This window comes from Urocitellus parryii, chromosome 15, assembly GCF_045843805.1.
Source record: "Urocitellus parryii isolate mUroPar1 chromosome 15, mUroPar1.hap1, whole genome shotgun sequence".
NCBI lineage: Eukaryota > Metazoa > Chordata > Mammalia > Rodentia > Sciuridae > Urocitellus > Urocitellus parryii.
The window spans coordinates 44221548-44248219 of record NC_135545.1 but is presented as its reverse complement, the minus strand read 5'-3'; the positions used below and the strand labels follow the sequence as shown (position 1 = coordinate 44248219).

The window sequence follows — 26672 nt, the reverse complement described above, 5'->3', positions numbered from 1 at the left end:
AAATACTCTTTGTAACCAAATCATATATTCAGAATGTTGTACTTAACATTGACCTTTCGGGGTAAGGAACATTTAACAATATAAAAAACAAAACAAAACAAAACTATCATTATTGATTAAGAATATGGTAGCATAGCACAGCCCTTGTATAAATAACCACAAGATTTATGAGAATAAAAATTGGGGTTTCTGCCTTCATCCAATCAAACCACTACAGTTCAGGTTTATGTTCTGTTCTAAACTTAGATATTACAAAACAGAAAATTGGTCCCAGTGACTTGGCATTGCCAATCAGCATAAGAATAAAACCCCTTGCTAAACCACAGAACAGACTGAAGTCACCACACAAGCCAGTCTTCTTGCCACAACTTTAGCCATGGTACAGTATTAACAACATTCTAATGGGAACTTGGTGAACAAATAGACTTCCTAAGTCTCCTATATGATATCAGAAAAAAAAAAACCCCACACTATTGAGAAGTAAACATTTTTTAAAAATTTCTACTACTACTATTTTTCTATTTATTCTTTTAATACCTCTGGGTTTGTTTTCTCTGACATTATTCTCTAGGGTTAGAGTTTTACATTTTAAAACAAGCACTGGATTGTGTGGTTGATCCTTCTCACAACCTGAACTATATTTGGTGATTTACTCCTGATAGGGACCTGGGGAAAGAGATATATTGAAGAAAATACTTTTGGTTCAGAGAATTTATAAAGTAGCTCTGGATATTACAAGATGGGGAAAATGTTATTAAAATTACAAACATAATTTTTTTAGTGTTTTTATAAATAAAAGGCATAGAATACAGAAAGCCAATTAATAATAACAATAACAACAATAATAAAATATTAAATATATAGTGAGCAAAGACTGAATGGCTCATTCTTATGAAACACCATTTGACACAACTGCCTCAATAGGTTTCCGTACTCTTTAACATTTTGCTGAGATCCAGCAAACACACAGTAAGCTAGCTGCCTTTAGCCCACTAATAACATCAAGGAACTGCCTGATGGAATGGCTACAGATGAACAGGTCATTTGTTTCAAAAGGTACTTAAATATCTCAATAAAGACATAACAAACCCACCCCCCCTCACTGTTATCAGACGCCACGTTGTGGTAGAACATCAGACAAACTCACAAATTTACCACAAAAATGTGTGGCAAAAAAAGAATAGTTTATATATATGTATATATATAAATTTCTATATTTATGCCAATGTACTCACTCAGTACAAATAGCAAAATAGTATACCATTTCCTAAATACAAAATATAGCTTTCCAAAAAAATGAAACACACATTAGATATAAACCATCCAAAACTTGAACGATTGAAAACTGTATTCAAAATTAAATGACCCAGAGTAGGTCTCTTTCTGAAAAGTTCCCTTCATATCGGCAAGAAGCCTGTACTACTGAAAACGTAATTCAATGCCTCTCAATCAGAGAGAGAAGAGAAAGAAAGAAAGGGTTTGGGGTAGAAGAAAGAATATATGACAATAACAGAAAAAAACAAATTAGAAGAGCACATTCAAAGAACAAAAGACCATCATGAAAAGGTTATATTTGGCTGTATAAACAAAACCAAACACCATGATTCCACAGTTCAACTAAATATATAGGATAGAAAAAGAACAGAAAAGTAGCCTTTAACAACAATTAACAGGCTATTTTTTTTTTTTTTACACTTAAAAGAAAGGGACAAGGATATCAACACACAGAAGCCACACACACGTTGGCCTTACACTGCATTGACAGCTTTCCACAAGCCAAAAGGAAGATGAGACATAAGCAGGTGTCCAGACACAGGTGGTAGAAGCAGGCATCCCATGGGTGGCAAGAACACCCAAAACTGTGTAACTAATGCTACAACTGCAAGTTCTGGAGTGTGTTATTTTGCTCTTTATAGATGTAACACGAGTTAATTCTTCACTTTAAGTCAATGATATGACCCTGTAAAGCCTAAGGCTTGTGGGAACCATCAGGTAAGTGACCATTTCAAACTATAAAGCACTGAGGTGACAAGTGAATTATACTCACTGCAGCTCAGGGAGAAGTAACGTTTCAAGAAATTTTAGTTTGCCTTTTTTTTTTTTGTAAATGAAAATTTATTCTGTTTTCTATTAGAAGGAAAATTTTAAAGACTTCAGAACAGCACCGTTCATGGAAAAAAAAATACATTGTTTTCTCAGGAATCAACTTCCAATAATTCCTAAAAGAGGACTCCTTGCCCTGTGCTGCAGGATTGCTAGGTCACCCTGAATCAAAATGGCCTTTTCCTTTAAGTTGCTACAGGGTCACAAAGCCAGTAGTGTATTAACAGTTATTAAAATAAAGTGAAAAATGAGGTGGAAAATAATACAGATGCATATAAAAAGGAAATACCAGCCAAAGACTGGATTAAGAAGAAACAGACTCAGATGACTCTGTCAGTTTAAACTCCTGTAGGAGGATATTAGAATATAATTTACCATGTATTACCCCCTTCATTTCTCACAGAGCAAAATAATGATTTTTCTATACAGTTATGGCTAAACCCCTTAGTGGAAACACAGAGAACTAACAACTCTTTGAAAAATAAAACCAATAGCATTCCAGCTGTTTCCATTTTTGTGTGTTATCTGCCTTTGCATTTAATCAAGTCTGTAGAATTTTTATTTCAGCTCACTTGTCAGAATGTTACCCCTTCAGTTTCTCCATAAAAACTGAAAAAGATTTCTTCACTTTGGCCAACGGCTGTGCTTTTCATACTGAAAAAAATCACAGCCTTTATTATTATTGAATTTTACTTTTTTATAAGCCATTACTTCACTAAAATAATGCAGGAAAGAAAATAATGAAGAATAAAAGTAAACATGACAATTATTATTTCCTAATAGCAATAATAACTGAGTGGTCCAGTCTTGAATTTAAATTGTACTCTTTTAAGAGAAATTACAACTAGGAAAATAACAATTCTGTCAGCTGGAAACTCAAATAGATTCTCAGTCATCATTGTTATCAGGAATAAAAAATAAGATGTTAACATTGATGGCTAATCACTGCAACAGGTAGCACAGGTGTGCTCTTTTGCAGTCAGAGTAAAATCTATCCATTTACTCAAGTACAATTTTTCATATTGTTTTGTTTTAGTAATCTTCATAAAACTACAAGTTTGCAGGACATCTTGGAATCACGGTAATCTTCATGGAATATCTAAAAAAGAAAAAGAAATTTTATTACCTCACTAGCAAAGGAAAATATTTATGAAGTGTCACTGGGAATGATTCCAAAGTGAATTACAGTATTATAAATGAATCTTTATAATATTTGTTCTTCAACAAATATCTGTAACTCAGTTTTTTTTTTTTCAGTGCTGAAGACTGAACCCAGGGCCTGTGCATGCGAGGAAAGCACTCTACTAACTGAGCTATATCCCCAGCTCTTAATATTTTTTGAAGAAAGGAGAAATGAGACATGACCATATTCAATATATAATAAAAGGGAAATACAATTTTCATTCATTAGATATTTTGTCATCCCAAGGTAAAGAAACTTAGAGATAAAAGGAATGCCCAATATTAACAATATAACCATAAACTACCATTCAAATTGCATGGGTTGCTGTTCTTGATTCATTGGGGCCATATAAAAAAGGTGCCATCGGGCTGGGGATGTGGCTAAAGCGGTAGCGTGCTCGCCTGGCATGCATTCGGCCCGGGTTCGATCCTCAGCACCACATACCAACAAAGATGTTGTGTCCGCCGAGAACTAAAAAATAAATATTAAAAATTCTCTCTCTCTCTCTCTTTCTCTCTCTCTCTCTCTCTCTCTCTCTCTCTCTCCTCTCTCACTCTCTCTTTAAAAAAAAAAAAAAAAAAAGTGCCATCAGCCAGGCACAGAAGGTGCACACCTGGAATCACAGCAGCTTGGAAGGCTGAAGCAGGAAGATCACGAGTTCAAAGCCAGCCTCAGCAACTTAGCAAGGTCCTAAGCAACTTGGTGAGACCCTATCTCAAAAAAAGGGGTGTGGGGGGGGGGTATACTGAGGATTGTCATTTAGTGCTGGGTTCAATACCTAGTACAAAAAAAAAAGTACTATCTTGGAAAAGTCATATTTAAAAAAAGATTTCAAGTCTAAGCAGTGCTATTACTTAAATCAAATCTGTTGAGAAAATAAGTTATTAATCAATATTTTTCAGTAAGATGCCAATATACAATACTTACATATCCAGTTAAAAGGAGCCAGTCAAGTTGTTCCCTTGGTTTTGTAATGAAACAAGCAAATCAATCTTTTCGATGTTCTGGTTGGTGTTCATAGAAGATGCCAGCGGAGAACTCTCTGGCATTTGCTGAGAAAGAAGTGTTGTCACAGGTGACTGTCCCTCGTTTTGTGGTTGGCCTGGCTGACTTATGGCCATCAACTGATCTGGCAATGTAGCTGGTCCAGAGGTTAAAAGCTGACTACAGTCTGCAGAAACATTAAAAACAGAAGCTACCTGATTAGTTAAGGTTCATGAGAAAATATTTATTAGTTAAGAGAAATTCATTACTGTGTTCACCCAGTATATTACTAAAAATGAGGCACCTAACAATCTAAGAAAAAGGTTTTCACAGAATGGTACTGGAATTTTTCTTAGGTTTCCTCTCTGCAGTATAAAAGCTAGATTGCAGGTGGGTCCCACTCTGTCTGGCTTGACTGAGATATTATCCATCATTCTTACCTTATTTTCCTTTCAAGGTTATAACTTGAAATGTCAAACATACATTTTAATATATTACCACATTTAATTCTCTCAATACCCTTGTCAAGCAAGTAATATTATCACTGTTTTGGATGTAGAAATTAAGGCCCATAAAATTTGTCCACAATCTCACTATCTTTAATTGGTAGAATTTTGTTTTTTACCCCAGTACTGAGGATGAAACCCAGGGGCATTTTTTTTAAAATATTTTTTTTGTTGTTGTTGTAGTCGGACACAATGCCTTTATTTTATTTATTGCTATGTGGTGCTGAGGATAGATCCCAGCACCTCACACGTGCTAGGCGATTGCTCTACCGCTGAGCCACAACTCCAGCCCCGCCAGGGGCACTTTATCAGAGTTCTCTCTCTCTTCTTTTTATTATTTTGAGATAGAGTCTTGCTAAGTTGCCAGAGCTGGCCTTCAACTTGCAATTCTCCTGCTTTAGCTTCTAGAGTTGTTGGGATTACAGGCATGCACCACTGTGCCAAGCTAATTGGTAGAATTCTAAGTAAAATCTGTACTTTTAAAACGACTGCATTGGGGCTGGGGATGTGGCTCAAGCGGTAGCGCGCTCGCCTGGAATGCATGCGGCCCGGGTTCGATCCTCAGCACCACATACCAACAAGGATGTTGTGTCCGCCGAGAACTAAAAAATAAATAAATAAATATTGAGGATTCTCTCTCTCTCTCCTTACTCTCTCTTTAAAAAAAAAAAAAGACTGCATTTTGCTTCCTTCTAATACTAAAATAATCATTTGACCATTTCAATTGAATAATAAAAAAGTAGAAAAGTTTCTTACTATTCTGAATGCCAAACAGGAACATTCCTGAAGTCTGCTGAGATGAGCCAGGAGAATTCTGTAGTTGGTTCATTGTACCTCCTGCAGTATTGTGAAATAAAGTAGCTTGTGACTGAGGTGAAGATGTGGCTCCTTGGATTCCAGGCATGTTGTTCTGAGGGGAATAAAGAGGAGACTGTTGCATTTCTTGTTGATTTATACTGGTCTGCAGTGCAGACATGGATGCTGGAGAGAGGAAGAGTGTTACTTGCTGCTCTTGAGAACTAGGTGACCCTTGTACCAACTGAATCTGAGGAGAGCTATGGAATAAGGAAGTCTGTGATGACTCAGATTGGTTAGGACCTGGGTTCTGAAGTGAGGAAACTGTGGGCTGATTCTGAAATTGCATGGGTTGCTGTTCTTGATTCATTGGGGCCATATTACTTTGTTGGTGAAAAATTGACTGACTCTGTTGCTCTTGACTAGCCATTGGATTTTGATTTGGGCTGAATATCATGTTTGGTGGTGGTTGCTTTTGAGATGCTATCGTAGCCATAGTATTCTGATTACTGAATAAAATGCTCTGCTGCTGTTGCTGCTGCTGTTGCTGTTGCTGCTGCTGCTGCTGCTGCTGCTGCTGCTGCTCCTGGGATGAAGAGTTATTCTGCATGGCAACTATTGAGTGCTGTGACTGGAAAATTGCTCCTTGTTGATTTTGAGGCATTGGATTAGGTGGAAGGGAGCCCAAGGACACCTGAGGCTGAAATAAACCTTGCTGGGAAGGTTGTGCCTGTTCTTGGGATAGCATAGGGGTCTGGATATGTGATATTGAAGCCTGCTGTTGGAAAGCAGCTTGCTGTTCAGTGTTTGATGTTGACTGAAGTGGAGAAATTGAGTTCTGTGCTGCAAAAAATGAAATCTGCTCTTCTTGGGATACTGTGTTAGACTGAAGATTATTCATAGAACTTTGGGAAAGAAATATGTTGGGTGGCTGCTGGTCTTGTGCAACTGAAGAACCCTGTAACACAGCGATGGTACTCTGAGAGTGAAACATTGGAGACTGCATTTGTTCAGAGGAAGTTGTAGAAGTTTGACTGTGGACAATAGGATTTGGACTATGAAAAATAGAACCTTGAGTTTCCTGGGAAAGGTTTTGAGCATCACCAATAGGATTCTGAGGATGAAAAAGTTGAGCCTGTGAATGAGAAGACTGCTGCAGAAAATTCCCAGACTGAAGTGACATCATCTCACTCCCTTGCTGGAATAAACCATTACCTTGTTGCTGGGTACTACTATTCTGAACACTCATCATACTTTTTGTTGATGAAAAAAGGTTAACTTGAGGTTGATTGTCCCCGCTATGTTGCATTTGGACCATGGTCTGAAAGACACTGTTCTGAATCTGTTTTGTTTGTGCTCCAGTTTCTTCACCATCTCCTGAACTTGATGTCTGAAACATGGTAGTGCCAGGGGTTGCAACCTGCTGTGTGGTGGTTGTAGATGTTTCATTTCCAGAAACTGCAGGAGGCGAAGAAAACAATTCACATTGCATTTGCATGTCCTCATTGGTAGGTAGTGCACTCATCATATGAGAAGGCTGCTGGTAAACTGGTGACTGTTGAAGGTTTCCATTTGCTGAAGCTGTTGAAGGGAATAACTCTGACTGAATTTGGGCAGCTGCCTGGCAAATACTCTGCTGCATCTCCATAACCATTGCAGCTGATGATTCCATCACTTGTTGTTGCTGTTGTTGCTGTTGTTGATTTGACAATGTGTTTTCAGTCTGTGGATGAACACTTTCAGCTCTTCCAGGTATTAAATTATCTGGTCTGGTGTGGACTGCGGACTCGGTTGAGGCAAACATGCCAGGGCTTACACTATTTTGAATTTGACTGACTTGTTGAAAAATGTCTGCACTAAGTTGTTCTTGAACATTCTCATTACCATCTGGAGCTGAAAATAAAACTGAAGATAACTGTTGTTGTGCCTCTAAAACTTGTTGGACCAAGTCAACACTTCCACTGCTGCCACTAGTAGTACTTCCTGTAAAACTTCCTGCTTGCAACTGCTGAATAGTATTCTGTAGCTGACTCACACTATTTGGTGATGGAAAAATATTTGATGAAATCTGCTGCTGTAAAGTCTGTGCTTGTTCTTGCAGTGGTGACTGCTGCTGTTGCTGTGACCCCTCAGTGAGTTGTGACAAATTAACTACTGTACCATCTGACTGTAATACTTCTCTAGACTGAGTTTCTCTTGTTTGAAATTGCGTAGCCTGCTGTAGTAGTGCATCACTGCTGGGCAACTGACTAGTTGCAGAAACTGCTGGAAAGGTCCCAGGCTGTGAGATGTCCTGTGTTTGGATAGTTGTCAGGCTCTCTGGGTTGTATGCCTTGGGTTGAAGCTGCTGCTTTTCATTTTCAGAGGGTAAGTGAGAAGATGATGGTGATGAAAAGGACCCATTTCCTGCTATGTTAGAGATGTTTTCTAAAGTTTGCTGAGTTGATCCAACTGTCTTTGTAGTCTAAAAAATAAAAATCCCAAATAATGTTTATATATACATTAAACAAGCATATGATACTTAAAAATAATTACTATTCTAAAAATGTAAGTAGGACCAATTTTCTGAATTACCATTTATAAAACAGGTATAAGACAATGGACTCTCCACGATAACATGGGGTATGATTTTAAAGTACTATAAATTAAGACAGTCAAAGAAGTAGAATAATAATTAGCTGTTGATATGCTCAGACAAATAAAGGATAACAAGGGAACATTAATTCTACGGTTCACAAAGGGCAGACTTCAAAATGCCTCAATTTTGTGGATCTTCAGTGACATCATATAGTAGGAAAAAACAAGTGAAAAAGGAAAGGGGAGTGCTGGATTGTGGCTCAGTGGTAGAGTGCTTGCCCAGCACGTTCGAGGCCCAGGGTTCAATCCTCAGCACCACATAAAAATAAGTAAAATAAAGGTGTTGTGTCCAATTACAACTAAAAAATAAATATTAAGAAAAAAAAAAAAAGAATGGACAGTGATGAGAAAAGACTGGAAAAAGATTAACATAAAATGTTCCTAATTGTGAAAATGCTTAAAATTAGTTATTTTTATTAATCATATGCAATGCAAAACAAATATGAAAGAAACAGGAAAAAAAAAGAAATACAGCAGTTTTTATAAGGTTCAGATTTGGAGCACTGGTCAATATAACTTACCTTAAAAATAGGGGAAGATCTTTTTTCTGCTGTTACTTCCATTGGAGTAACATCTTCACTCTTAATCATACTGCTCGAAATAAGTGGAGTGATGAGGGCATTGGGAAGAATATTTACCTTATCTAAGTTACATCCAGTAGTTTTCATTGCTGCAACCAAGAGAAAAATGAGAGTTTACTTTTTTTTGCACGAGTGGGCGGGGCTGGAGGTGGGTACCAGGGATTGAACTCAGGGACACTCAGCCACTAAGCCACATCCCCAGACCTATTTTGTATTTTATTTAGAGACAGGGTCTCACTGAATTGCTTAGTGCCTTTGCTGGGGCTGGCTTTGAACTTTGATCCTCCTGCCTCAGCCTCTGGAGCTGCTAGGATTACGGGCATGTGCCACTGCGTCCAGCTATTTATTTATTTATTTTTTTACATGGTGCTGAAGATTGAACCTAGTGCCTCACACATGCTAAGCCATTGCTTCTACTACTGAGCTACAACCCCAGTACTGAGTACACTTTTTTGTTGTTGTTGTCATATTGAAGATTGAACTCAAGGGAGCTTTACCACTAGGCTACACCCTTAGTTCCTTTCACTTTTTTTAAATTTTGAGACAGGGTTTCATTAAGTTGCTGAGGCTGGCCTCAAACTTGCAATCCTTCTGCCTCAGCTTCCCAAGTCATTGGGATTAAAGGTGTGTGCCACTGCCCCAGTCCAACATCTGATTTGTGCTAATATTGATATCAGTTGATTTTCTTTTTTCATTCAAGTTATAATTTTCCTGGTTCAGAGTATGACTTTAAATTTTTTGTTTCCTGGCCATTTTGGACATTATGTTAGGAGACTCTTTCTTGGTTCTACTTAAGTCTATTTAGTAGGTAGTTACTTATTTAACCTGTGTAGGTTGTCTCTACTTAAGTGTACTGTAGTTTCAATGACAATTGTTTTCTAAGTCTTATTCTGGTCTGTTGTATTATTCTGGCTCTTCTTGACCTAACTAAAATTCTTTATATACAGAGATGCGAAAAATGGTGCTCTATATGTGTAATAAGGATTGTAATGCAATCCACTATTGTCTGTATTTAAAAAAAATAATAAAATCAATAAAAAAAGATATGTACTTAAAAAAATAAAATTCTTTTTTTTTTAACATGACAGTAGAGTGTATTTTGACATTACACATACATAGAGTGTAACTTCCCATTCTTGTGGTTGTACATGATGTGGAGTTATACTGGTTGTGTTTTCATATGTGAATTTACGAGAGAGTTATGTCCAATCCATTCTACTGTGTCTTTCCTATCCACCCCTGCCTCCCTCCAGCTGCATTCTTGCTGCTGGTACTGCCTAATGAATGAAAGGTACTTCCCTGGGCTACCTGATGTCTTTGAAGGGAGTGAGAGATGTGGGACTGTAATAACAGAAGGCATTTTTCCTGGTATTTTCTCTGATCTCCTAGTGCCAATAGGCTTCCCAGGTTTCCCATTCTATCACTGCTCGTACTTCTGGGAGTAGAGAAGCATGCATATAGGCTGTCTTTTGCCATTTGGTAAAGGCTTGGGAGACTCCAGGCCTGGTTCACATTTTGCCTCTGGGTTTCATTCTGTCACTGGATGGAAGTTTGAGAGATGCTTGGCCTAGATCTTTCTGCTATTTGGGTAAGGATAAGAAAACCCTCGGGGCTGGGGTTATGGCTCAGACACAGTGCTTACCTAGCATGTGTTAGGCACTGGGTTTGATCCTCAGCACCACATAAAAATAAAATAATGATATTGTATCCACCTATAACTAAAAGATAAACATTAAAAAAAGAAAAGAAAATCCTGGGCCTGCTAGCACCCCAAGTGCAGACAGAAGGTCTTATTGTTGCCTGGTGTGGAAAAGGGGATGCATTGGCTTCTGGGTTCTGCTGTTGCCATTCCTGCAGACAGACAGACTTATCACTGATGCTAGCATGTGATCTGTAAGTTAGAGGCTAATCTCTGAAATGTAGGAAGGTCCTGTTTCAAAATAAAAAATAAAAAGGACTGGAGATATATCTCAGTGGTAAAGAGTCCCTGGATTTAATTGTAAGTACCACAAAAACAAACAAAAGAACCAAAAAAAAAAAAAAAACAGTTTTCTCTTCTACCCATGCCAAATAATTCAATCCCTAGCACCCAAAATAAATAAATAAATAAATTGATAAATAAATAAATACAAAGAATTGAAATTTATAAGAGAGGAAATAAGAGAGAGACTTTTGAGGGGAAATTGACGTTTCCACCTGTCATTTACTAGCTGTGTGATCTTTTTTTTTTTTCCCCCCTGTGGTACTGAGGATCGAACCCAGGGCCTTGTGCATGTGAGGCAAGCATTCTACCAAATAAACTATAACCCAGCCCTAGCTGTGTGATCTTGAGCAAATCACTTAACCTCTCTAAGCTTTGGTTTACTGCCTATAAAGTGAGGCTGAACTAGATATCTCTATGGTTCCTCAAAACTCCCAAATCTTGCCATACTATTACATCCAGTTAGAGAAAAATAATACTCTCAAATATTTTTCACATTCATCCAATTAACCACTCCCTACAAAGCTAAAACTCAAAGAATGCACAGAAATATTTTATCTCTAGGTCCTAAATAGGCATAAGAGTGTTTAAGCAATCTATTTATATATATTCAATATACCTGAACCCATATAGATATAGAAAACTTTCTAAAATTTTCCCAAGAAACTGTTGACAACAGTATGCACTGCATACTTCATTTTACTGACTTAAATTACTTTTGTGATAAAGATATATACACAGGTGGGTAAAATTAACTTTAGAGAGAAAACTTTCAATATCTAGCTGTAATATAATCTTTGGGTATCAATTTCTAAATCATATTGTAATTGATAGCTATTTATAAGAATGAATCTTCAGGGATTATTACCATAACACAAATTTAAAAAGACATTTTCACTGCTCAGCCCTCATCGTTAAAGTACAGCTAATTAAATTATCACACAGCATCTTAACATAGTACTAAAGCTCTGATTTCAAGGAATCACCAAAATAAGCTATCTGTGGAAAATAATTCCTTTCTGAAAATGATGGCTTTTTAAAAATCAGGAATTTCTATTTAATATCACTGCATTTAAGATGACAAATTTAAAGTTTAAACTGATTAGACAATTAAATTATATAAATCCTCATAAAATTATTTTTTTTATCCTACCTCAACTGATATGGTAATTTTCAAAATAAAAAAGTTTGAATTATTCTGCGTGCAATGGTACATGCCTACAATTCCCCAGCAACTCAGAGGCTGAAGCAGAAGGATCTTAAGTTCCAGGCCAGCTTCAGCAATTTAGTGAGGCTCCCAAACAACTTTTCAAAATAAAAAGATAAAAAAGGCTAGAGGATGGATGGAGCTCAGTGGTATTGCCACGAAGTTCAATCCCACATACTAAAAAACAAACAAAAAGTCTGAATTGTGGGGCTGGAGATGTGGCTCAGCGGTAGCGCGCTCGCCTGGCATGCGTGCGGCCCGGGTTCGATCCTCAGCACCACATACCAACAAAGATGTTGTGTCCGCCGAGAAGTAAAAGATAAATATTAAAAATTCTCTCTCTCTCTCTCTCCTCTCTCACTCTCTCTTTAAAAAAAAAAAAAAAAAAAAAAAGTCTGAATTGTGAAAAATACTAATGGGTATAAGTCTGTTTTGTTTTGCTTGCAGTGCTGAGGATCTAAACCAGGGCCTCATGCATGCCAAGCAAACTTTCTACCACTGAGCCACATCCCCAGCCCTATGTCTGTTTCTTGTTCTTTTTTGGCTAGTAAGATTTTGATCAAAGGACTAATTCATTTATTACTAAAAATTAAACATACCTTTTTAACCTTCAATTCTTAATCTTTATTTATTTATTTTTACATAGTGCTGAGGATTGAACCCAGGTCCTCACACATGCTAGGCGAGCGCTCTACCATTGAGCCACAACCCCAGCCCTCAATTCTTGATCTTGTATAAGAAATTCTACATTGGATTAGTTATGTTCCACCCAGCCATGAAAGCATCACAAGGAATTTTTAGAGAAAAGACTAGATCCCAAAAGTTTACAATGGATAGGCCATAAGGTCCCTGATATTCTTTACTAATTAATTAATTTTATTATTCAAAATAAACACAATTTGAATGATTTTCGCTGAGATGTATTTACACACTGACGCTCAATCAATATTTTTTTAGTCCTAGCTATGTGACCACGGGCAAATTATTTAACCTCTCTAGAGCTTTGGATTCTTTACTTACGAAATAGAAACAATAAGTTAACAACCTCGTAGAGTTTAGAAGGTTAAATAATACCTATAAAGAGCTTAGATATTGCCTACCACTTAATATATGTTCAATAAATGTTAGCTAAAGATGTTTATAGATTTGTGAATTTTTCTTCAGCTGAATTCGATAATCCTGGCAGTTAATTTTGTAGGCAATAATTCCCCATTAAAATACTCTGGAAAATGTTTACCATCAATTAAATTAAATAATAATCAAGTTAATTATAATTTATACTGAACCATTACATATATGAATACTAAACTTTACTACCGAGAATAAAAAAATTTACTGTATTTTATAAAATTGATTTGAGTAAATCTTGCCCCTTGAGAATCAAAGACCATTTATTTATCTATCTATCTATTTATTGGTACAGGAGATTGAACCCAAGGGTACTTTGCCATGAGCTACATCCCTAGTCCTTTTATATTCTTATTTATTTATTTTATTATTACTTTATTTATTTACATACTGGGGATTGAATGCAGGGACATTTTGTCACTGAGCTACATCCCCAGCCCTTTTTTATTTTTTATTTGAGACAGGTTGCAGAGGACTTTGCTAAGTTGCTGAGGCTAGCTTTAAACTTGCAATCCTTCTACCTCAGCCTCCTGAGCCACTGTGATTACAGGCATGTGCTATTGTACCCAGCTCCAACATCTATTTGTTAAAAAGTTAGGTTTATATGCTGAAAAAAGGACAATATCAAGTTGATAAACAAGTCTCTGCATTTAATAAAATCAAACATTTATTTTATAATGTGGATGATACCCTGCTAAATTTTATAAATACGTAAGAGAAAACACATATTAAAGTTTTCTAGATAAAACAGATAAGATCACCTAATTATAATTTTTGAAAAGAATCAACTTGGTACCTTTCATGGCCTCTTCAAAAGAGCAAGGTCTTGCTGGACTAGATATTTCTTTCTTCACATTTACATTCAAAGCACCAGCTGCTGCAATTAAAAAAAAAGAAGTTCATGTATTTCAAGTAAATTCAGCTTAACAAATGTGTATCTTAGAATTCTTTAATTGGAATATTTTCTCACAGAGCATCCTAGTGAGGACAGCATATGATCACTTATCAAAACAAAACAGCAATTTTTAAGAACACTTCTTGGAGTGGAAGCAACTCAGGAAGTTGAGACAAAAGGACTGCAAGCTTAAGGCCAGTCTGAGCAATTTAGCAAGATCCTGTCTCAAAATAAAAAATAATAGACATTTAAAACTTACTAAATAATATTAGAATATTAACAATACTCAGCTCCATATAAAAATAAAATAAAGATATTGTGTCCATCTATAATTAAAAAAATAAATATTAAAAAGCAGAATGAGGGATGAGGATTGCAAGTTCAAAGCTAGCCTCAGTAATCTAGTGATGCCCTAACAAACTTAGTAAGATCCTGTCACTAAAAAAATTCAAAAGGGGGCTGGGGCTGGCACTCAGTGGTAGAGTGTTCCACCGGCACACATGAGGCACTGGGTTTGATCCTCAGCACCACATAAAATATAAAATAAAGGTATTGTGTCCATCTATAACTAAAAAAATACATACAAAAAAAAAAACAAAAATAAAAAAGAGCTGGGGATGTGGTTTTGTGGTTAAGCACCCCTGGGTTTAATTGCTAGTAACAAATAGAATAAAAAGAAAACTTATTTAAAAAATATAGTCAATATTTAAGTTTGATTAAAACAACTGAACAAATTAAATCCACAATATTATGATTATTCTTTTTTGTAACACTTCCTACAAAAAAAAATTTGCTAGTATTAATGAAGACCTTCGGGATTACAATTCTTAGTCATATCAATTAATCTACTATCACAACTTTAAATTTAATAAGCCTGAGAATAGAAATCAGTTCTAAATGAGAAAACTAAATAAATACGTTCTTCTTCTTCTTCTTTTTTTTTTTTTTTTTTTTTGTGTGTGTGGTGCTAGGGATTGAACCCAGGGGCCTTGTGCATGTGAGGCAAGCACTCTACCAACTGAGCCATATGCCCAGCCCCTAATAAATAGGTTCTTGCTTCAAATAACCATATATTAATTTTATTCAAATATATTTTATTCACTAAATCCAATATAAGATTTGAGTCAGTTAACTTTTAAGGTATTTTAGTTTTTTGTTTGTTCGTTTGTTTTTGCTAATGGGGATTGAACTCAGGGGTGTTATACCACTGAGGTACATCCACAGCCCTTTTTATTTTGAGACAAAATCATTTAAGTTGCTTAAGTTGCTTAGGGCCTCACTAAATTGCTGAGGCTAGTCTTAAACTTGTGATTCTTCTGCCTCAGCCTCCCAAGTTGCTGAGATTACAAGTGTGTACCACCATGCCCAGCTAATGCATATTCTTTTTTTTTTTTTTTAACATTTATTTATTTTATTTTATTTTTTGGCGGACACAACATCTTTGTATGTGGTGCTAAGGATCGAACCTGGGTCGCACGCATGCCAGGAGAGCGTGCTACCGCTTGAGCCACATCCCCAGCCCCGCTAATGCATATTCTTGACATGACAATGTCAAATGATAGTTAATAAATAAGGAGACAAAATTGCACACATCTAAAAAATGGAATTTAATAATTTATCATAGTATGCTGCATAGTAAGTGTAACAAAGTGTAACTGAGCACTTTTAGGCACTCAAAAAGAAATACAATTTCTCTGTGTGACACTAATTTTAATAATTAAATTATTTTAATAATTAAAGATTTAAAAACTGGAAAAACTTAAAAATTTCTACTTTTAAATTATTAGTAATTTGTTTTTAGGGCAGCAAAAAAATGAGCTGGGTACAGAGGCACACACCTCTAATCCTAGCAATTCAGCAGGGGCTGAGTGAGGCAAGAGGATTGAAAGTTTGAAGCCAGTCTTGGTAATTTAGAAAGGCTCTGTCTCAAAATAAACAATAAAAATAGAGGGTTGGGGATGCAGTTCAGTAATACAGCACTCTGGATTCAATCCCAGTTTTAAAAAAATTTTTATATATATATAAATGAGCTAGGCAAGTACTCTACCACTGAGCTAAGGTTAGTGAAATTATGAAAAATTTTAAAATTATATCATAAAGGTAGAAACGGAGGCATTAGATCTCATTACAATGTTTGTGTACCATGTATTGAATAAGATTTTCTAAGAGTGACTGCTATCTGTGATGTATATCCAAAGGGTATAAATTTTTTTTAAAAATTTATTTTTAGCGGTAGATGAACACACCACCTTTATTTTTTATTTTTTTTATTTTAAAGAGAGAGAGAGAGGGAGGGGAGGGGAGGGGAGGGGAGGGGAGGGGAGAGGAGAGAGAGAATTTTTTTTTAATATTTATTATTTAGTTTTTGGCAGACACAACATCTTAGTTTGTATGTGGTGCTGAGGATGCCAGGCGAGCACGCTACCGCTTGAGCCACATCCCCAGCCCACAACACCTTTATTTTATTTGTATATTTTTAATGTGGTGCCAGAGACTGAACCCAGTGAGTCAGGTATGCTAGGCAAATGCTCTACCACTGAGCCACAACCCCTTTCCCTCAAAGGGTATAAATTTTCAAGAACAAACATATGGTAATGATTACCTAAGTATGGCCAAATACAGGCCATTAGAGCATTTTTTAAAGCAAAAGACATAAAGCTTATTTGGTAATCTATCAAAGAAAAACTCCTAATAGTCAGCACTCATCACTAAGAAATTAGGATTCTTTTTTTTTTTTTTTTTGGTGGTGCTGGGGATTGAACCAAGGCATTGTACATGGGAGGCAAGCACTCTACCAACTGAGCTATATCCCCAGCACCAAAATCAAGATTCTTGAAGGTGATGCTCAATACTTCAAAGTCTTGAAGTTTTTTATAACTAATAAATATAAAACCAATAAATTGGGGCTGGAGATGTGGCTCAAGCAGTAGCATGCTCACCTGGCATGCTCGAGGGTGGGGGGGGGCGCTGGGTTCGATCCTCAGCACCACATAAAAATAAAATAATAAAGATGTTGTGTCCATGAAAAACTAAAAAATAAATATTAAAAATTCTCTCTCACTCTCTTAAAAAAAAAAAACAATAAATGACAACAACCAGATTTCAGTGTTTTCAGGATAGCAAAAACCATTAATACTATTTATTCTTTGGCACACACAGCACTCTCTCTTCCCCCATAACTGATGTAGAAGCTCATCAGGAAACAGATCCTAATATGTTAATTATGTCATCTTTTCCCTCATATTTGTGCATTCTTCTGTAAAATATTACATATCAGTATTTCATAACTAGCAGTTACTGAAGTACCTTAACTATATTAATTTTAAATCACATGTTTTGGATTTTTAGGCCTTCTGAGAAAACAAAAACAAATATTTGGACTCTTACTATAAAGCAATCTTCTTTCTCCTCTTATTTTTGTTGAAGCCAAAATATTATTTCCAAACCATGCCTTTTTGGTTCAAAGTTTTTACTTATGACCTTTAGTTCTGAGAAAAATAGCAAGGGGAGTTTCATTAGTGCTATACACTGTGGCATGCCTTTGTAGCAAACTCACTGTAAATAACCAATACTGCAAAATTCAGACATAATTAAAAATAGGGAATTAGATGAATTAATTACCAAGACTAATTATAACTCTATTAGCTTCCATTTCCCTCATTTTTCTTTTTCTTTTTTTGAGATGAGAATCTCACTGTGTTGCCCAGGCTGGCCTTGAATTCCTAGATTCAAGCAATCCTTCTGTCTTAGCTCCCAAGTAGGTATATGCACCGCTGCACCTAGATTTGTTTCCCTTATTTTTTGATGCCAGGGCTTTCTTTCCAAATCACTTTTCTTCAACTTCTTCTATCTTACTGGGTCCTGAACTATTTTGGGGAAACATATTAATAAACTACAGATATGGAGGGCTGATAATTATTAAGTATGCCTGAGACTGGAATAAACTGAATTAATAGTAGCCATGGTAGAAACCAAGCCTCAGTCAATGGAACAAAGGAAGAGTTTCCATTTCTAAAATATTTTCCTTACTTCTAGCAGAAGGCTTTTGTCTTCTTCAGGCAACTAAATTAATGCAGGCAAACAACTTACAAGATAATTTTTAGCAAAAAACCATCAAACTTTTAACATTTTAATTATTCTTGTCACTAATTTCTTTCTAAACCATCTTATTTTGCCTAAATATTTAAAATCATATTTAAAATATTCACCACCAGTCTCTGAAACTTTTTGACTTTATCACATATTACTCCAAGCATATTCCTCACCTCTCTCAAAAATGTACCTTAAGCTGGGCACAGTGGTGCACACCAGTATCCTGGGGATTTGGGAGGTTGAGACCAGAGGATCACAAGTTTGAGGCTAGCTTTAGCAACTTAGCAAGGCCCTAAGCAACTTAGTAAGATTCTGCCTCAAAAAAAAAGACTGGGAATGTAGCTCAGTGGTAAAGCATCAGGTTTAAACCCCAGTACCAAAACAAAACAAAAAAGACTAGGTAAGAGAAAAAAAAAAAAAAAACACCATAAGAAGGTTGGAGTGTATACCTCAGTGGTAGAACATGTGCTTAGTATGCAGAAGACTCTAAGATCAATCCTCAGCAAGGCACAAACAAACAAACAGAAACCCTATAACTAGCCAACTTAAACTATTAAGTAATTTCCCAAAACTGTCACTTACCTTCCCGCATATAAGAAGTACCAAAAAATGGTCATCCTTATTAAGTAGTGACCTGTAAAGTAGCTCAGGAGAATCTGATCTCAGAGCATTCCTGGCTTTTATTATTATAAAAGGTAAAAATGATCCTGCTAACATAGAAGTTGTATTCGATGGCTATCTTTTTAGGAAATAAAGCCATCTCCAAAATAAATTCACCTTAATTTGTCACAGAGAACAACTTTTTCTCTTTTCTTGGCTGGTCTTCTTATCTTTTTAAAGAGCTAGAAATTAATTATTCATTTTTATTCAGAATTTTTCTTTTTGACATACCTGGATCTGGAGTGTAGGTGAATGGCTGAACATCATGGGATCTTCCAGCATTGGTCACTACATATATCCCCACCGATACCGGCAAAGTTATATGTTGGTCATGATATGGGGGAACCTTCACAATAAGATGGTTCTAATTTAAAGAAAAATACAATAGTCAGAAAAAAAAACAATATTTAAATTTAGAAGACTAAATATATTTCCTATTAGCTTTAAAGTTTTAAAAGTCTGATTAGGAAAAAAAATGTATTTTTAACCTCAGGTTGATAGGTACTACTAGGTCATTAGTCGAAGATATCCTTAAGGTAGAAATCAAAATGTTTTACAATGGCTTTCAAGGTCCCTGCTCTGTCAACTTCATCTCACTCCCACTTCCCCCCTGCCTTACTACAAACTGACTTTCTCAGTCCACTCTTTTAACATACTAAACTCAGTTTTATCTTCCAATTGCTGTTCTCATCAACTGTAATATTCTTCCTTCACCCCCTCAAATGGCAAGTTCTTCACAGATTTTCAAATCTGATATAAATGTCACCTCTTAAGTGAAATCTTCCTTTGACTATCCTGTTTAAAGCAGAACCCCTTCTGAACTTGGTCAGATAATTATTTATTTCCATATCAGCACTTATTGGCACTTGGAATTACCCTAATCCCCTGCCCACTCCACTTTTGGTCTCTCTCCAATAAATGTGAGCTCCATGAGGTTCCAGACTGCTCAGATACTTCAATGTATCTCCTCTGTTAAGAATGGCACCGGGCTGGGATTGTGGCTTAGTGGTAGAGTGCTCGCCTAGCATGGGCGGGACCAGGGTTCAATCCTCAGCACCACATAAAAAAAATAAAGGCATTGTTTTGTGTCCATCTACACTTAAAAAAAAAATTAAAAAAAAAAGAATGGCACCATATTCAAAATACACTCAAATATACTTGTTGAACATTAGAGCAAATTATGAGGAAAAAAGTATGTCCATGAAATGCAAAGTCAGTTATCATGTGTTCTGTACAACCTCAATGAGATGTACTTCATAATGCAGTTCATTCCTCCCTACCACATACTCTTTTAAAATTAAATGGTTCAGTTTATTCAAGCTTCAGTAAATAAGATACTTTTAGTTAGAATATATACATCTTTATAAGAAGAGGGCAGAGCTGGGGCTGTAGCTCAGTGGCAGAACACTTGCCTAGCATGTGTGAGGCACTGGGTTCGATCCTCAGTATCACATAAAAATAAACAAATAAAATAAAGGCATGCTATCCATCTACAACCTCAAAAAGAAATCGAAAAAGAAAAAGAAAAGTTCATATGTGTTTCATCAGCATTTACTCAAGGGGGTTACACTTTCTTGGAAGATAATATGAACCACATTTGAACTTTTTCTCTTTTTCCCTAGTAAATTATAGTAATGGGAAGTAACACTAGGAAGGAAGTGATTATGCTTTTACTTATGATCTGACATGGAAGAGGCCAAAGCCAATAGCTCAGGGTGTGGTAAATTTGACATTTCTTTTTTTGGGGGGTGGGGAAGTAGCAGGGATTGAAGGGGAACTCAACCACAGAGCCATATCCCTAGGCTTTTTTTTTTTTTGTATTTTAGAGATAGGGTCTCACTGAGTTGCTTAGCATTTTGCTGTTGCTAAGGCTAGCTTTGAACTTGTGATCCTCTTGCCTCAGCCTCCTGAGCTGCTGGGATTATAGGCATGCTTATTTCAGTTAGAATATAGCTGATGTTCATTAGAATATGGGACAGCCAGGCATAGGGGCACACCTATAATCTCAGGGACTTGGGAGTCTGTGGCTGAAGGATCAAAAGTTCTAGGCGAGACTTGGCAACTTAGCCAGATCTTGTCTCGAATCAAAATAAAAGAGGGCTGAAATGTAGTTCAGTGGTAAAGTATCCCTGGGTTCATTGCCCAGTACCTATCCCCTCCACACACATAAAAGAAAAAAGGACAAATGAGGTCAAGTTTCAATTTCTGAGCACTTAATTTGTATCTTAAAATACTCTCTAAAATAAACTAACATTAAAAGGAATCAGAAAGAACAAATGAAAGAAAGAGCAAGCTCCCTTTCTAATAGAATACCTCATAATTTAGCCATCCTGAAAGAAACCACACGTTTTTAAAATCAGGTTGAAAAACATGTGGTGTAAATGTGTATGCATCCTCAACTATTTGGGGAGGAGGATCTGAATGAATGTTTGGTCATCAAAAATATTCCAGTAATGATTCGACTGATAAGAAATAGAAGTCTACTTAGATACTACAATCACGTCAAAGAAGCAGTCCTCCTAGATTTACAAAATAACTGAGTGGTTGACTTGCCAAGCACTCTTCCACATCTAAATTATATGGCAAACTATATTTCAAATTATCCTTCTGAACAAAAAAACTGTTTCTTAGTAATTAATAGTGGGATTAGTATTTAAAATTCAGATGCATATTTTATCAAAATACTTCTACCCTACTTGTTTCAGAGAGCATGTTTAAGCAAACCTAATTTGAAACTTTTAAAACCAAATGAACTTTTTGCCCCCCAAATGAACCTCTCGACACTAATTCTTCATACTTCCTCAATCTGAATCTAGAAACTCTACAATCCATTTGAAATAAAACAAGGTAAATGTGAACAGTAATCAAAAGTTGTTTAACACTGCTTTCTTAAATTAGGTGCAATTAACTACCACTGAGCTAAGAATACAATATATACAAAATATCCAAAGGTATGGGAGATTTTATAGCAAGTATAACATTCTCTGGGGAAAAAGAGGGAAATGTTCGAATTTCAGTATCTTAATAAAAATCTGCTTGGATTCAAAATAACTATTTTTCCCACTTACAGAAAATCTTTTTTGAGGTATACAAGCAACAGGGCTATATATTTTTCACTTTCCTGTGAAATAATTTATCATTGCCAAATTCATTTCACAGCTGGGGATATATGTAATTGGATTGGAAGAAAGACACTTTGTAAGATTTCTATTACAGCCAATTAGAAATACCTATTTTCTAAACACTCAAGTCTTTGTTTAGACTAGTTTTCTTATAAATTCCCCTGAGAATCTTCTTCTAGCATTTCTTTCAAGAATTTCTTATTTATTTTAGTCCTTTGGGTATCTGGGATTGAACTCAGGGTCACTTGACCACTGAGCCACATCCCCAGCCCTATTATGTATTTTATTTAGAGACAGAGTCTTACTGAGTTGCTTAGTGCCTCGTTTTTGCTGAGGTTGGCTTTGAACTTGCCATCCTCCAACCTCAGCATCTCCTGTCACTTGGATTACAAGTGAGTGCTGCTGCACCCATCTCTGATTGATTGATTGATTGATTGATTGTCCCGGGCATTGAGCCCAGCAGCTCAGGAGGTTGAAACAGGACGATCTCGAGTTCAAAGCCAGCCTCAGCAACTTAGTGAGGCCCTAAGCAACTTGGCCAGATCCTGTCTCTAAAAACATATAAAAACAAAAGGGCTGGGGATGTGGCTCATGGTTAAACAATCCTGGGTTCAATCCCTGACACCAAAAAAGAAAATCTGATAATGACAGATCATATTATAGTTTGTTGTTTACATACTTGCTTGCAAAAATATCAGACCTCCTACATTTAGCCACCAAATAAATACATAATTCCTTTGCATTCTATCACGTCTTACTTCTATGATTATTTTTCTTTAAATCTATTGTATCTGCCCTAAATGCCCTGTTTAAAAAAAGTATTTTAAAATAACTACCCATGCCCTCAAAGGGAAAGAAAGAAGAAAGGAAAGGAAGGAAAACCAAGGAAGGAAGGAAGGAAAGAAGAGAAAAGAGGGAGAAGGGAAGGACCAGGAAGGAAAGGAAGGTAGGGAGAAATAATGACCTGTTAATATAAAGTTCTACATTAAATAGCAAATTAAGATTAAAATTTATTGGGGGCCTGGAGGGGAGATGGGAATGGGAAAGACAGTAGAATGACTGGACTTAATTTTCCTATATTCATATATGAATACATGACCACTGTAACTCCACATCACGTACAACCACAAAAATGGAAAGTTATACTCCATGTATGTATGATGTCAAAATACATTCTACTGTCATGTATAACTAAAAATAAAAAATAAAAAAAATTTAAAAATTTGTTGGGGCTATTTTATCATATAATACCAATGTTTATTAATATTATGTAGCATTTATAAGTCTTTCATTCTCTAGAACTTGTGTCTTATTTATAAATCTGTATTATAGGAATAATTATAATAGAGCATTACAAAAAAAAATAGAGCATTACAAATAAGGGGAGTTACATTTTTTTTAATATTTATTTTTTAGTTGCAGTTGGACATAATATTTTTATTTCACTTATTCATTTTTATGTGGTGCTGAGGATTGAACCCAGGGTCTTGCACGTGCAAGGCGAGTGCTATACCGCTAAGCCACAACCCAGCCCTGGGAATTTACATTTACCTAATCAATTTGTTAAAGCAAAGTGTCACAAGCCTATAATCCCAGCCATTCAGGAGGCTAAAAGCAGGGGGATTCTGAGTATGAACACAAACTGGGCAATTCAGGAAGACTGTTTAAAAAAAAAAAAAAACTGGCGGGGGAAGGAGGTAGAAATGTTGCTTAGGTAGATGGCCACTGGGTTCAATCCCCAGTATCACAAAAATAAAACAAATCAAAACAAGAACATAGTCACAGCATACAAAATATTCCAGGGATAAATTAATTTTCAGTTAGGATTAAAATTCTAGGTATATAAAAACATGACTGAAATTAGGATTTGAAATGTTTTCAGAACAAGGAGACCTTAGACCAGAGTCCTCTTTTCATCCAACAGGAATAAAATGAATGGAGAAGTTTTTCAAGAGTATCTTCCCCTCTACGCCAGTCAGTACTGGGGATTGAATCCAGGGGTACTGGATTCAATTTGATAGGAGTATCTTTAGGGCTTTGGCCACTGGACAAACTAACAATTGTGACTTATGATGAGCTCTCTGAAACATGCCATATCAGTTCTGACCTCTGATGGAACTGGAAACTACAGGTCAGGGCACAGTGAGCTACATCCCCAGTCCTTTTTATTTTGACACAGGGTCTCACTAAGTTACCCAGGCTGATCTCCAACTTGAGAACCTCCTGCCTCAGCCTCCTAAGTAGCTGGGATTAAAAACGGATGTCACTGCCTTTGGCTCATGATTGTCCATTAATCGGCTAGTATTATGAGGATTACAGAAAAGCCACACAACATTGCCCCCTAATCTTCAGGAGTACTCTCAAGAAAGCTACTGCTGGTTTACAGGGAATAGGGATGGTCTGATCAAGGAATATACCAGCACCACATACAAAGATGTTGTGCCCGCCGAAAACTAAAAAATAAATATTAAAAAAATTCTCTCACTCTCTCTCTCTGTCTCACTCTTTAAAAAAAAAAAAAAAAAAGAAAGAAATCATAAAAATGTCAGGGTTAGAGCTCAATCTTGTGCAAGAGTTTATCTTGTAGACTAGACAACTGAGGCACAAAAGTGACTTTTCTTTTTTTTTTTTGAGAGACAGAAAGAGAGAATTTTTTAATATTTATTTATTTTTCTAGTTTTCAGTGGACAAAATATTTTATTTTTATGTGGTGCTGAGGATCGAACCCAGAGCCCTGAGCATGCCAGGCGAGCGCGCTACCGCTTGAGCCACATCCCCAACCCTGACTTGTCTTTCTTAAATAACACAGATTGTTCATTACAAAACAGGTACTAGAACTTCAGTTAAGAGTAGTAAAGAACCCTAGGAGATACTGTGCAGTAGCATACGGGACAAAGGAATGACTTAAGTTCTACTTTTGCCAGTAGTATAAAGCTAAAGGAAAGCTTTCCACATGGCATTTGTCTGGTTATGTAGGAAGCTCCAGTTCTTGTAATACTCTGTAATAAAGAATTAACTGTACTCAAAGAAAAATCTGTTTTTTGTCCTTGGTTATTGGGAGGTGATCTCTAGGATCCTACAATTTGATAGGAGTATCTTTAGAGCTTTGGCCACTGGACAAACTAACAATTGTGACTTATGATGATGGGCTCTCTGAAACATGCCGTATCAGTTCTGACCTCTGACGGAACTGGAAACTACAGGTCAGGGCACAGGCAATATACAATCAAGTCCAAATAAAAACTCTGGACACTAAAAGCTTGGGTGAGCCTCCCTGGTTTGGCAGTTCTCTGCAAGTTGTCACTCACCGATGAACTAAGAGGAATACTTCCATAAAGATGACAGAAGCTTGGCTTTTAGCTCCCTCTTGCCCTCTGTGTCTCCCTTCAGTTGGTTCTGATTAGTATCCCTTTGTTGTAACAAATTTATAATCACATGCAATTTCTAGAGTTCTTTGAATTTTAGCAAATTATTCTATCTGAGGAGAAAGTGGGAAAACCTAAATTTTAAGCTAGCTATCCAAAGGGACAGTGACCTGGAGACTTCTAAACTTTTGGCTGATGTGTGAAGTAAGAGTAGCCTTGGCTATTCCCTTAGTCTTGAGTTTGGCAATATATTAAATTTAAAATGTTTTATATTTTTATTAGTTTTTTTAAATACACAAAGGAATAAAACAATATTTAAAAACCACAAAGAAATTACAAAGTTTTTGGATAAATTGGCTATAGTCTCCAATTCCTGTCTCTTCCACATCTCTGCTTGCTTCCATGTTCTCTTCTCTATTGCTATCAGTTCTATACTAAATTTTAAGCTTTGGGCATTTTACACTAATTAGCTTGTCCCTTCCTCTCTGTCCCCAATCCGTACCTATACACACTATTCTTCTGCATGAGCCATCTAACTAACTTGCTCATAGATTTAACCATTTCTTCTGTTAGTTTCAGTTTCTATGAATTTGATACTATTTGCTCTACATACTAATTTTTAGGTTTCTGTACTTGTTTTCTAGCTGTTTTTCCTCTAATGAGGAAATAAATAATAAATAATTTTAGAGAGCAATGCATGGAAAGGTCCTACATATATGAATTCTATCCCCCTCAAAGACTTTTTAAAAAAATTTTTTTTAGTTGTAGATTTATTCATTTTTACTTGTGCTAAGGATTGATTGAACCCAGTGCCTCACAGGTGCTAGGCAAGTGCTCTACCACTAAGCCACAACCTCAGCCCCCCAAAGATTGTGATGACTGTGTCCAAATTTAAGGAAATAACTTTAACAAATATAAAGCACCTGACACATAAACAGGTACTTAATAAATATTGGTTTTCCTGTGATTTAACTATACTATAGGGTAAGATAATCCAAATCCTTAAAGAAAATACATTCCAGGAAAGAAATGCTTTATTTATTAACAATGGCAACCTCTGCTAATGCTCTTAAATTTTGAAAAGAGAGAACCAGTCATGTCTGGCATCAGAGGAATAATTCTATTTCAGTTAAGGAAACTCAAGAAAAAAAAATTTGAGTCACATCAATCCCATATAATGATGAAATTTAATCTGTTCAGAAATTATTTTCAGAACAAAACTGAACAGCTCAGAGTAAAACTTATAAAAAGGCTTAAATTATACCTGATGAAACAATTCCATGTCGATTTCAGCTTCTGATTTCCAAGAGTTTTCATCTGGTTGAAATAAAAAGAGTGACTTACTAAATTTTTGAACAACTGTTTTACTCTGTGGCTAAGATTGTATCTTTATAACAAAGTGAAAAATCTAACAATCTACTAATTTGCCTACT

At 36.0% G+C, this 26672-nt stretch overlaps 1 protein-coding gene across 3 annotated transcripts in view; it reads right to left on the bottom strand.

The window, feature by feature from the left end:
* Positions 1-1655: 1655 nt before the first annotated feature.
* Nfat5 (nuclear factor of activated T cells 5) overlaps positions 1656-26672 on the bottom strand; it is a 98890-nt gene continuing 73873 nt past the window's right edge. For 2 of the 3 annotated variants that reach the window (XM_026404480.2, XM_026404482.2), the window contains 7 exons: positions 26504-26556; positions 18984-19116; positions 13902-13982; positions 8730-8878; positions 5533-8035; positions 4214-4457; positions 1656-3202 (listed from right to left, as the gene is read on the bottom strand). In XM_026404480.2, the coding sequence (XP_026260265.1) occupies positions 4222-4457; positions 5533-8035; positions 8730-8878; positions 13902-13982; positions 18984-19116; positions 26504-26556 (3155 nt within the window). In that variant the 3' untranslated portion in view covers positions 1656-3202; positions 4214-4221. The remainder of the gene's footprint in view (positions 3203-4213; positions 4458-5532; positions 8036-8729; positions 8879-13901; positions 13983-18983; positions 19117-26503; positions 26557-26672) is intronic. The other variant, XM_026404481.2, reaches the window with a different exon arrangement.